The sequence below is a fragment of the Camponotus floridanus genome, unplaced genomic scaffold, assembly GCF_003227725.1.
Source record: "Camponotus floridanus strain SB8 unplaced genomic scaffold, Cflo_v7.5 scaffold3, whole genome shotgun sequence".
Classification (NCBI taxonomy): domain Eukaryota; kingdom Metazoa; phylum Arthropoda; class Insecta; order Hymenoptera; family Formicidae; genus Camponotus; species Camponotus floridanus.
In genome coordinates, this window is record NW_020229436.1 from 6291385 (window position 1) to 6305909 (window position 14525).

General features: G+C 22.8%; 2 protein-coding genes across 2 annotated transcripts; both read left to right on the forward strand.

Moving 5' to 3' along the window:
* The first annotated feature begins 4913 nt into the window (after nucleotides 1-4913).
* LOC112638409 (aminopeptidase Q-like) lies at nucleotides 4914-7975 on the forward strand. Its single transcript, XM_025410066.1, has 5 exons — nucleotides 4914-4930; nucleotides 5474-5728; nucleotides 6420-6857; nucleotides 7239-7419; nucleotides 7802-7975. Exons 1-5 carry the CDS (start codon nucleotides 4914-4916, stop codon nucleotides 7973-7975), a joined length of 1065 nt encoding a protein of 354 aa, XP_025265851.1.
* Nucleotides 7976-10585: 2610 nt separating this feature from the next.
* LOC105252483 lies at nucleotides 10586-13780 on the forward strand. Its single transcript, XM_020027914.2, has 7 exons — nucleotides 10586-10717; nucleotides 11193-11401; nucleotides 11598-11906; nucleotides 12012-12081; nucleotides 12695-12787; nucleotides 12957-13148; nucleotides 13460-13780. Exons 1-6 carry the CDS (start codon nucleotides 10655-10657, stop codon nucleotides 13113-13115), a joined length of 903 nt encoding a protein of 300 aa, XP_019883473.2. The 5' UTR covers nucleotides 10586-10654; the 3' UTR covers nucleotides 13116-13148; nucleotides 13460-13780.
* Nucleotides 13781-14525: the final 745 nt, after the last annotated feature.

A 14525-nucleotide genomic window follows, 5' to 3' on the forward strand; every position in this document is an offset into this window, starting at 1 on the left:
TACATGTGCAGTAAAAATGTGTAATTACTATAGAAAAAGAAATACACATACATTTCTTATAGAAAATTGCTAAAAGGAATATAATAATTATGGAGCACGAGTGAAAAGAATAGATGGAATAAATATTAATCAAAAAAAACTATCGAATGTATGATTATTTTTAAATACAGAGATAAATTTTAATATAGAGATAAACTTGATCAGTATTAAAGTATGTAAAAATATTTCACTATTAAAGTTTATAAAAATTCGACAGAGATTCAATAGTTTTTGTCAATTTGCTATTTTACGTTATCTCTGTCGAATTTATTTATATTTCACATTTTTATTTCCTGACATGTGTAACGATATATATCTTGTTCTTTTTCGATTTATATATTTTGTATGTTAGTATGTCCATTACACTTTTAGTTTTAAGTATAGATTCGGCAAAGTTTCTGTCAATTTATTATTTTCATATCGTCTGCCGAGTCTATTTTACATTTTTATTTTTCAACTTGTATAGCGAATTATATTTACTCTTTATGTTTTATTAACATTTTTGTACGTTATTATATTCTTTATTCTTTATTCATTACTAAGAAGGATTTGTATTAGAATTACTAAAAATGATTAGAATTTGATTAGAAATGTTTTTTCTTTTTCAATCATGATAATAATTTTCATTTCTTGCTGATAATTACATTTTTATCATTTGCTCTCTAATTAATTAACTGTATTTTTGATTCTAATAGCATTCTTTTTTATTTATATGATTGTAAAAATTTGTCAAACTGCTTAAAATCAATTCGAAAAAGTACAATAATTTCTACAAGCTTTAATATTTGAATGAATTATTTATCTTCTACTGAAATTGTAAATACATTTTACATACATTTATTATAACAAGGTAATCTCTTATTTTCTTAACTTGTAATGATTATCATAAATTCTAATTTTTTTATATATTATGGCACGTACGACAGTAACTCATGACTACAGTAATGAATATAGTAAAATAGAATAGAATTAAAGTAAAATATAATTATCTTTACAAAATATTATATTTAGATATTGTAAAGCATAATTTTTTTATTTCGAAGACAGTTTATATAAAAGAATATATAAAAAGATTCCGAGTAATGTATACATTTTGCAAAAGTGAAAAGCTATTTTGAAATTATAATGAAAATTAGCGTAAGTACATCTTCTGCGTGCGTCACTTACTATTTACTGTAATATATTATTATTTTATAATACATATAAAATCGAATTATTAATAAAACCTTTAACTTATAACTGTGTGTTATTCTTTTTGCTAAATTTGATATTTATTATAATTATATTTATTATATCATTATATCATTATTAATGATATAATGATATTTATTAATGATATTTATTGGTCGTAGAAATTTTTAATTATTTTTTCTATATTTCTCCGCTGAAAATACTATTGAAATTTACTTTTATATTATGGCGTCAAAGATATGGGAATCTAATCGAACAAGTTTAAAAAGGCAGGTAGTAGAATTTCGCAAGAGAGTTAATTTTTGCCAAAAAAAAGGTCTTCCATCCTTCAAAGACCTGCGTCCTATTTCATCCCTATTTTAACTGAAATCCATTAAGCATATGTGAGATAGATAACCATTCGTACACATGTGACATGTAACAATACCAATCTACAAAATTTGTCCTATGGATTTAGAAACACCCTGTATTTCTGAATAGTATGTATAAGAAGTCTTTGCGAACACTTTTTATTTATAATATAGTCTTTTCATTAATAATATAGTCGTTAATTAAAATACAATTGTTTATTTAAGCTTGAAGAGTATTGTATAAAGGAAATTTTTCGTTAAATTTTAATAAAAATTTTCTTATGTTTTTTATTTTGAAACAAATTGACATCTACATAAATATAAATATTATAGACAGCTGTATAGTAAAACTTCAACGATAGAAAATTTATTATAGATTAAAGGAAATGTACTAAAAGTATTTCAATATACAATATAATTTAAATATATTTTAATCTAATATGTACATCCAAAAAAATACTAGAAAGTTTGATTGATTTTATATTTCAATTTAGTAATATTTTCAAATTAACGAAACAATATGTATTGCATGTATATGTATGTCTACATATTTTCTTTATTTTAATATATGTTTATTCCTTAAAGTATCATACATTTACAAAACTCTATATTATATAGAACTCCTTTGAGGTCGATAAAATCATTAAATTATTAATGATTTGATTAGCTGCATTGATTTTACATTCTTTTTTTCTGAATAGTTGCTGTTTCAACACTCATTTAATATATATATATATATATATATATATATATATATATATATAAACTATTTTTACTGACTGAATCATTAATAAAATTACAAACAATAGAATAGAGCAAGAATTTGTTGAACTAACGAAATATTTGTGATATAATGCTGATTAAATCTGAAATATTGTTTTGTGTAAAATTTTGGTATAAATGCAGAAATGCATTTTAAAAAATTGCTGGTTTTTTGGAACTATATGTTTTGAACCAAACGATATGATAAACAACCTTAAATCATTTACATTTATCTACCGACGATAATAACACAGTTCAATAAGAATAATTTGTCTTAGCACATATAAAGGCATTCATTTTATTTTTTATAGCTCTTTTAATACAAAATTACAATATTAATTCTAAAATTGTACTATTACATCAAAAATTTGCACATTTAGTATTAAAATCGATGATCTAATCAATTATTTTGTAAACGTCGAGAGATTGACTATTCAAAAAATAAGAAAAAGAATAAAAATATAGAATATAATTTTTTTAATGCTCTAAAAATGCTTTTTAAAAATTACTAAAATTTAAATTTAAACTTAAATATATCGAACAAGAGAGTGATTTAAACATGTGTTTGATATTTTATTGTATTTATTCACTGGTATTAACCTGATTTCATATTATTTTGATTTTCAAGGTTGTTTCCATTACATACTTATTGTGATATCGCGAACGTCGATATGTCGAATGTTGGTATCTCTCGATAGTATCCCAGAGCAGCAAGATCAAGTTAATATAGATATTCTCGATATTAATAAAATTTAGGATAATAAAGAGTTAATTATGTCTAATTATTATCTAACATATAGAACTAAATTCTGGCATCATAATATATAAGGTAAGTTATAACAAAACAGAATACATAGCCGTTTAAAAAAAAGTGTGTGAATTATATACGTTGAGAACAATTTAAATGATTTTAATAAAATATTTTTTTTAATATAACACGAACATAACAAATATAGTGTTTTTCTTCAGAGATGATCGTTTTTTCAAAATTCGTTCAAAATCATTTTTATAAATATATTAGAGCAAAGAGACTTTAATTTCACAAGAGCATATGAATATATTATCTAGAAATAAATTCACTTTAACTTAAAATCATAAATCTCTAATAAAGAAATTTTTGTTAAATTATGTCAGTGTGTAATTAAATCTAATCAAATTAAATTAATAAATTGTATTTAATGATATTATGGAATTATTATAATTCTTTTCTCCCCTAAAGCTAGATTTTTAAAATAAAATGTTATATAATATTATTTATATATTGGATCTTTTTTATATGTAATAATAGTAATAATTAAAAAAAAATTTTATTAGAACTATGTATATAAAAACTTGTGCCATATATATAATGTGTTAAAACTTGATAAATTTGAAAATTGATTATCTAAAAACGATATCTCTTTTTGCACATTTTTCATTGAAATTATTAATAATATTTTAATATTAATTTAACGCAAAAAAACGACGTGTTCTTTACTTGAAACCTGTCTTTTATTCTATTTATAAAAGAAGAAAATGTATTAATTTTAAACTTTTAATGTAAAAAAAAACTACAACATGTTAATAAATTAAGATAGAAATAGAGATGAATTATTTACATAGAAGAAAGAAAATGAAAATATGAAATACAATTTTTCGATGGCTTTAAAACGTTTTCCAAAAATAATTGCTTTAAAATCAAATATAAAACGCGCGAGTTAATTTAATCAAATATTCACACTTTATTACTCATTGATAAATAAGACACTTATTAAACCTAATTTTACATTATTTTGATTTTAAAAGTTGTTTTAATGACATATTTATTATGATTTCAGATATCGAACATTGTCATTTTTCGGAAGTTTCTCAGAACATGAAGATCAAGTATATGTAGATACAGTTTTTGTCGACATTAATCATATATCGTAACAACGAGCTTTAAAATACAACAACTACGCTTAATTATTATTCAAAAAGTAAATTCTGATCTGCAGACAACTATATACGAGAGGTGAGTTGTTACAAAAATAAAATACCTACATAGTCGTTTTTAAAAATAAATAAAATGTACATGTTATGTACATCGAATGGACAATTTAAATAATTTTAATGTAGAAACATAATATGTATAATTTTTTTGGTCAAAAATGGCTGCCTTTTTCGAAATTATTATGAGGACATAATTTTAATTTGAAGCGTATATTATATTATTAATGAAATAAAAATCACATACCCTAATTTAAAATTAAATTAAAATCTAATTTAAAATTAAACGTTTAATAAAAAAGTTCTTCATAAAATGTGTTAAAAGTTCTTTATTAAGCGTGATAAAACTTAATTAAATTGATTCTTTGTACTCCATCGACTACGGCAACATATACTTTGTATTGCAACATTAGAGGGGCCGCTAAGGCGACATATATTTTATAATAAAAAAGTATTTATATTATTTGTTTTGTAGTTGATTATAGTGAAATTATTTATAATACTCATAGAAGCAATAATAATAGTAAAGTAGAATTTTATATTCATTTGATAATAATTTTTATTTGATATATAATTTTTTAACGTCCACCAAAGGTATCAAAAATGCCTTGGAGTTGCTGGTAAGTCATATAATAAAATTAGCTGGAGTGCAAAGGGTTAATTTATTCACTAAAATATACATATATTGCAAGATTATAATTCTTTTATCCTAAGATTATACTTTAATAAAAAATGATGTGATATTTTTTATTCATTTTCTATATTATTTTTATACATAAAAAAAGCAATAATTGAAGCAAATTTTTTATTATATATATATATATATATATATATATATATATATATATACAAATATATTATTTTATTTGTCACTTTTTTCAAGAAGAAAAGATAATTAATTAGATATTTAAGACGAATGAGAGAGAGAGAGAGAGAAAGAGCGACATGGCACTCCTAAAAGTATTAAGTTGCAGTCTAATATTTATTGTCGCGGTGCCGGCGGCTCCTCTTAATGATACATCGTTGTCCATACCACCGCAACTGGATATAATGCAACATTATAACATCTATTTTCAATTATACGTCAATAACGATATCTTCTACGGCGAATATAATGTTCGCATTTATATTCCTCATAAAACACAAAATGTATACTTATATAGTGAAAATTTGGCGATCATTAGAATTGTGCTAACAAACAATACACAAACAGAAAAGTGGAAGTCTAAGAAAAATGAAGAAGAAGTTTTTGTCTATAGGCCGAAAAAATTTATCTATAACAGTGAAACGCATGTAACTACCATTTTTTTTCCGTATGATTTATTACCAGGATATTACACTCTGAATATAACATTTTCCGGTCTTATAGCTGAAGATGGAGGATTTAGAATTTACATGAATAAACAAAATGATAGAGTGTGAGTAGTTTTTAAAGCGTTAAATAACTTCTATAAATATCATTCTTGCTTCAATTTTTGCAAACTATTCGTATCATTATTATTATTATACTATATTGACATAGTTTAACATATATCATATGATTCAATAAATTACAATTCAAACATAGTTCTCTTATAATTCACAAAAAATTTCTCCATAAGTAATTAAATCAGGAAAAATCTTTTGCATTGGAAGTAATATTCCTATTATCAAAAACTTTTTATTACAAGACAGATATTGTTTATATATAGATAATGAAATCTTAATTATTAAAAATACTGTTATATATTATCATCTTCACATATTTATTATCTTATATAAGTGCATATTTTAGAAAATATTATGAATATATTATTTTATGTAGATTTATTATAGATATTACAAATATTTTTTATGACGTACGTGTATATTAAATAAAAATATAGCATAATAGTCAAATTGTAATATAATATTATATATATATATATATATATATTATATATATAATAATAAATATTATATAATTAATTTTTTAACAGTATCCTTAACAGTCTTTATATACATTTGTGTATTTTCCATTTTTTTCTCTTCCTCTTTTAATTTCTAATATTTCAGTAGTAACTGAAAACTTTTTATTTAAAATATATTGTTATATAAAACTTTTTAATTAAAATATACTGTTATATATAGGTGGTTGACTGCAACGCATTATTATAAATTTGCGACTCGAAAATTATTTCCATTTTTGAAGGATACTCTATATGCTAGTTATAACATTTCTATAAAGCATCATACAAACTACACGGCTTTATCAAATATGCCCGTCCAAGAAGTAAATATGGATGAAAATAATATGCAATGGACACGCTTCAAACCTACGCCTATAATTCCCGTTTATTTCATAGTAGCGGGTTTGTTTCATTTTACTTCAGAAACAAATCAGAGTTTCAGATTGTTGTGCAGAGCAGAAATAAAACCACATGTGCAATTTGCATACTCACTTGTTAAAAATATTACGCAGTTCTTGAAGGAATTGCCGTATATCAGGAAAACTCCGGAAGAAAATCACATCGCAATTCCGGGGTTGTTCGACGCAGAAGAAATAATGTTGGGATCCGTTCTTTATAGGTAAATATATTTTGTTATAGGTAAATATATTTAAAGAGAAAAGTCAATATATATGAAAAAATAATATTTTTTCTCGCTATTCGTTATTATAGAATTCAAAACGATATGTATATTTTTATATTTATAGTATTTCAATAAATAATACTAATGTATCATAATTTAACATAATTACATGTAGAATAATTTTCGTATATGTGTGTGTATGTGTTTGTAAATAAACATATATAATATATTATTTCTTGTTTAAAGCAATTATATTTTTTATTTAATTTATATATTTATAATTTAATTATTTAATTTATCTGTGGTATAACTAATTTTCATATTTATAACAGGAATTCTTTCTCTTATTTTATTGTAATATTTCTGAACTATTTTTAGAGAAGAAGATATTATCTTTAATCAAGAAACAGATGATAAGATGCGCAAAATTGAAATAGCGCGGGTAATAGGATATAAGGTGGTACACGAATGGTTTTATAATGGAATCAATCCATATGAGTGGCAATTCTGGTTAAGCAAAGGTTTTGCTATGTTCTTTGGAATTTACGCCACCAATGAGGTTATTTTATATTTAGCGTTAATTGTTTCAATCACACTCAAATAATTGGAATTTTAAAATATTTAGATTGTCGTAACGATAATCAGTCAAAACTTACCACATAAGCAACATTAAATTAAAATATTATAATTTATACATATATATATATATATATATATATATATATATTTCTTTTTTTTAAATAACTTTAAAAATATATAATTGAAATGATATCATTGAATATAATTAAATACTTGAATATATTTTTTAAACTTAATAAAAAGTATTCAATAAACGAATATGTGTAATTTTTTTTAAATATATTGTAATAGTTTTAATGTATGTTGCTAATGTGTTAGCACTTCTTTAAATATTTATTTAATTATATTAAAATCTTTTTCAGACACTTCCGTATTTTGGGATACGAGATTTCTTTGTGGTTCAAATGCAACATGATGTTCTTCATTGGAGCACTAAGAACACATGGCCGCTCACAAATGAATCAAGATTCAATAGCTCTTTTGAAATTCCTCGTTACATCAAGGGTATAAACAAGCAAATAGTTCATTGTCGATAAATTCTTTAATTCTACATATAAAAAACATTATAATAAAAAATAATAATTTAGTTATGATTTAATTGTATTATTGTTTACGTAAATATTAACGTTTATTAGAAAAATAAAATTAAAGTTAACTTTATTTATATAAAAGTTAACAGTTATGTTCATGAATTTATATATCCAAATGAGGTATAGCAAATTTATTTTATACATACTACATTTTTATTTTATTAATGTCAATTTTCATAGCAACTATTATGTTCCGCACACTGCAAACAATACTCCCCGAAGATGTGTTCTGGAAAGCTATCGAAATATATTCAAATATACTTAAACATATAAATCGGTGAGTAATAATATATAGATTACAATATTATTATATCATAAATTTAAATGCATATTTTTAAATAAATGTTTTAATTTTACTTACATTTTTAATTATTTTTTGTTTTATTTTTCAGTTTTGAAATTTATTTTTGTTTACTTATCGATTTTCTCTTCTATGATTTTATTCTTTTCTATGTCTTCTAATATAATTTTACTTATACTTGATTTTTATTAGTAATTTTAAGACTTGTTAATTTTTCTCTTGTTAATTTTTAAATTCGATTTTGTGTTCGTACTTATTATTATTTTAATTTTTTTCTTCTTCTAATTTTCTCTAACTTTTTTCGTTATACGTCTGCGTATTTTATTCTTGTCTTTTTTAAATCTTCTCTTCTTATATCTCTTAATTCTTTTTATTTCTTTTCTGTAATACATTTATCTTTTTAATTACTATTCTATTCATTATATTCTGCCATTTACCATTCATATATATATATATATAATATATATATATATATATATATATATATATAATTATATTAATATATAATTTTTTATTATTCCAGTTCTGTTTGATATAATTTACATTTCTTTGTCACTACTGCTTTTCCAATTTTATTTTGTTCTTTAAACATTTCAATTGCTTTTCAATATTTTTCTTAATATATCTTCCTTTATATTTTCTTCATCTTTCCTTATAATTCGTATTTGGATTTTTAGCGCCACAGGTATTAATGTTTTCTGGGACGTTATGCAAACTGCTGCGGAAGAATCATCTTACGAAATCAAATACAATGTAAAGGAGAGAATAGCTAGTTGGGCACAACTAAAACATTACCCTGTGGTTAATGTGGAAAGAAATTATAATAATAATAATTTGAATATATCTGTAAATTTTGACATGGATACATGGATATTTGTGAGTATTGTTACACAAACGTATGTTACACAAACGTATTCCAATTCGGAGAGATTATTGCCTATGGAAGTGTGGATAGCACCATATAGTACGCACCATATATTAAATATATATTTCATAAACAAGAATGACTGGGTATTGGCCAATTTTCAACAAAAGAGTAAATATTAATCGATAAATTTATTATACTTTTACATATATAACTGCTCGTAGCAAATTCAGACTTTTTCTTAAAAATAATTACGTGTTTTCTTTATATCAATTGTTTCCTCTCATTCTCTGTGTATAAAAGTGTTACAATAAGATAATCGAAAAGTAAATATTACTTGAGAGATATTTTATGGTTTATGTAAAATTTTGTCAACTCAAGGTATAAATTATCTCGTAAACTATTCAATTTTTGGCTATTTTATCCTTATAATTTTTTGCGAGGAATATTGTGAGAAATTGATTTATATAGACAAAGTAGAGTAGTTAAATTTAAAAACAACTAGGTTGTCTTTGATATCTACAAGATCAACTGATATTCCTATCTTTTTTTTCTCTCCTTACTCTACAACTTTGATTTGAAACATTCTTTTCAAAACGCCTGTTTTCGAGTTATTGTGTAAAAGTTAAAATGGAATATCCTCTATATAATTCAATCTATAGCAAATTTTTTAAATATTAGTTAGAGAACATTTTTCTTAAGTATCCAACAATGGTTGAAATTATTTAATATCTAATAATTTAATTATAATGATTGAATTACAATAGTTATTTAATATTAATAATACGTAATTTACTACACATACATATGCCTCAAGTTTCAATTTTTTTACCTGGTTATTTATATTTGTTAAATTATGTCTACATAGTCTATTGTTATTATAATAAAATTTTATGCACGATCTAAGAATTGTACATACATTAAAATGTTAGACGCAACGAATGTATGTAGTATAATTTTATTATCATTGATTATGAATGTAATATAAATAATAAAATAAATTTTGGTTGACATAACTCTCTTTACATTGCTCTGTAAATTGATTTATCAGAGTGATATAATTTAATATTGACAATTCACAATTTGCTTCTTATAATAATCACAATTTTTAATACACAATTTTTAATATATTTTTCAAATGCTTCGAATATAAGAAGACAAAGATTTCAAATAATTACTTGATAAATTTAATTAAATAAAATTAAAATAAAAAATTTAATTTAATTCAGAATTTATTTTTCAAACAGGATGCTATCGCGTCAATTATGATGCCGAGAATTGGAATAGACTTTCGAAATATCTGAACTCCAATACTTTTAGAAAAATACATGTTCTCGATCGTGCTAAAATCATCGACGACACATTTCACTTCATGATGACAGGTCAACTAAATTCTACTATATTCTTCAATATTTCTCGCTATCTATGGCGAGATATAGATTATATCGCATGGTATCCTATGTTCAAAAACTTGGAATATATATCAGGTTTCTTTGCATTTTCAAAAGATTCACTTATAAAGGTATAAATAATATTAGTTTGTGTGAGTAAAAAAATGTTTTATATTAAATAATTTATATATATATATGTATATATATATATATATATATATATATATTTATATATATACAAATGATAATACGAAAATTTAAAAGCGGAAGTTTCACTTTGGAGAGTTAAACATTGTGCATATTCATCTATATTTTATCTTATTATATATATATTATTATAACTTTAACTTATAACTTATTATAACTTATTATATATATATATATATATATATATATATATGTGTGTGTATATATTGTTTAGTATTAAGAAGAATTCATAATAATTTGATATTAGATAATACAATATTAGAAATTATATTATTTGGATACATATATATTTATAGCTTTTAAAATAGGTGTATATGCACAAACTTTATCAATTCTTCTATAACATATAAATAAATGTATAAATATATAAATTCTTATACATTTTTTAACAATTTGTAGACAGAAATAATGACATCATTGAATACGATTATGTGGAAAATGAAATATCCCAATTTTCAATCAGATAGATTGAGCCAGGAGAACGTTTTCACTAAATGTTTGAAGCAAGAGGCTGCAAGATGGTTGTGCACTACGAATCATGATAATTGCTTGTTAACAGCTAAAAATGAATTAAACCAATATCTCTCGACTTATACCAACCGCACTAAGTAATTTTTCTTTGCAATTATTTTTCAATTACGTTCATTTTATAGATATATTTTTTTGTATTTAGTGAAATGTTTGATAATTTATGTGATCAAAAGATAGAATTACGAATTTTAACAATCTATTTTTATTTCTTAAATTTTAATATTCTATTATTACTTCATTAATTTTCTATTTTTATTTCATTCTTAATATCAGAATTTGGCCGGGATGGAAAGAATGGATATTCTGCAATGGTTTGAAGTCAACGAGTGACGATACTTGGATGCGAGTGTTTAATATATATTTGGAAGAATCAGATTATAGTGTTTTAAAATTTTTAACTTGCTCTAAAAATTCCTCGGTCATTGTCAAGTATATAGAGCTAATGACATTGGACGCTGCTCAGGCAAAAGTAATCACAGATTTCGATCATACAAACAGTTTATGTTCTATTATTGCGAGACATGCAAAGAATATCGATGTATTTGATTTCATATTATACAATTTGGAAAACATAAAACCCATGTAATAATATTACTTTTATAAAAACATATAACAATTGTACAATTGTTACTCGATTTTTTCTGTTTTCTAAATAATTTATATAAAGTTGTTGTTTCATTCTTATAGACAAATCGATGTAATTCCAATATTAACTATCATCATTAACCATGTACATTCTAAGCAACAAATTGACAAGGTAAATTTTATAAACATATATGTAGGTTTATATATACAAATGTACATGTATACAAATATAATTGTTCATTAATCTCTTCTTTTGAATATCAATTATCAATATATATACCGTATGTCTGAACACAATTTAGACTTATCTGTTCTATGATATATGTATTAGAAACTGTTGATTATTGGACAACATTAGGATATTTATACATAAATTATAAAACTTTTTATTGTATTTCTATTGTATTATTTTTGTTAATTACAGTTTATTTTTCTTTAATTCAATATAAATTCGGAAGCCGTATATAAAGTTATTTCTAATGGCTTCTTGTGAAAGTTAATAATAATTACACATAATAATATGTGGAAATTAGAGGGGATTATATTCTATTAAATGATCTATTATACAAAAATGTATCTATTGCAGAACACTATATGTGAAAGCTTTTTAATTTAACTTCTTGATCTTTTCTTATATTAGTCTAAAGTTTCTTCAGACAGACGTTTCGTTGCATAATTACGCTAAAGACAAATTATATCATATCAAATTCTACTTTATTATAAAATAGAAGGTAGAATATAGAATTACTATTTACATGTTAATCTAAAACGAAAATTTGTTTTAGATAAAAGAGTACATAAAGTATAAAATCCCGTATCTTCTGAAATATCCATCACCGTCTATGAATAATTATGATCGTGATCAATATGGTGATGAGGTAAATTTTATATAAGCTTAGATATATTTAATTATTAATTTCTTATTATATTAAGCTTATTTATCTTTATTACTATCTTAATTATCCTAATAACTAGAAAATGTGGTAAAATTTTATAATACGAAAAGTAATTACTTTTGAAAATAAATGTTAAAATAATCTGTTTCAGATAAACAAATACTGTTTATTTAGAAAAAAGCATATGGATATTATGATAGAACATGTAAACCACAAGCTAGGATTACGTTGGGATCAAATAAAGACTCAACTGTACGAATATCGATATCTTATAAAAGACTTTGATGATATTTTTAGAGCACTTGACTGATTAATTAATTAAATCAGGAAAAAATAGCTAAATGTAATGTATGCACATATTTACTTTTAAAATATGAATAGTTCTTGTATTTTCATTTAGTCATTTTGGTTAAAAATAATGTCTTTTTTCTTTTGCGAGTTTTTTACGCGGTTTTTCTTACGATTTTTCTATTTCTTAAAGTACTACTTGTGTGCCATAATTAAAAAAGAATATTTCCTTCAAGATGAATTATATTATGTAATGCACATATGAAATATTTTATAATGATTATACAAATTTTATAAAAATTTTATTCTTAAGATATTAATTCATACATCCAAAGAGTTAATGCTTAATGATAATTATTTTTATAGAACACAGTATGAGACAGAACGTGTTGGTAGATGTAACTTTATTCTACTCGACGAATAAAAAATAATATGCAGTACAGTATATTGAATGGGCGTCAAATAATCGTTGCGACAAAAATAACATAATGGTTTCAATTGAATAATACAAAAGATAGAGAATAAATTACTCCTGTGACGCAATGTACAAAAAAAGAATTAGGAAAACAGAAAAGGACAGTTATATCTACAACTATAGTAGCGCAGTTGTCATAAAAATGAATACCTAACAATTTTGTATAATAATTACAATAACTCAAGAATAAGAAAAGAGTAAAAAAGTAAATAAGCGGGTAATATATAAATTAGAATCAAATGTTAAATAAATAGTTTAAATAAAATATCAGAAGTTCTGTAAATTAGATTTAACAAATCAATTTGGATTTAATATTTCATTGTTGAATTTAGAGTTTAAGAATAGAGTTTTAAGAATAGAGTTTTAAGAATAAAGTTTTGTTGTCAAATTAACTTCAATACAGATGATACTGATTTTTATTCAAAAAAAAATTGCAAAAAATTACATATTTTAATCCTTTTTTGTTGATAGAAAGACTTTTTAATATTAAAAAGCGACTTATTCTCTTAATTAAAAGATCTAAGGGTTTTAAAATTCTATGTTGATGTCAGAAATTTATCGTTCTTGCAGTACGCAAGATATCAGTAATGTATCATCATATATAATGTATGTGCCAAATATTTAAAATATGTAATTTGATATCTCTAATAGAAAACGAATTAACAATTAAGGTTATATTAAAATTAACAAAAAATCAAATGTCACACGTTTAGTATATTATTCGAATTGATATAATTATTATTAATTATTAATTAGATATAGTATATATATGTGTGTGTTTATGTATCTAAACTTGTAATATAGTTGGATGAACACAAGAGAATAAATTATCTATAATTATTGCATCTTCCTTCTATTCGTTATAGATATATTATTTTAGTGTGTGTTCATGCAATACTGACAAAAATATAACATAAAGTTTTATGAAATTTGTTTCTTTTTAGAGATTTATTTTTT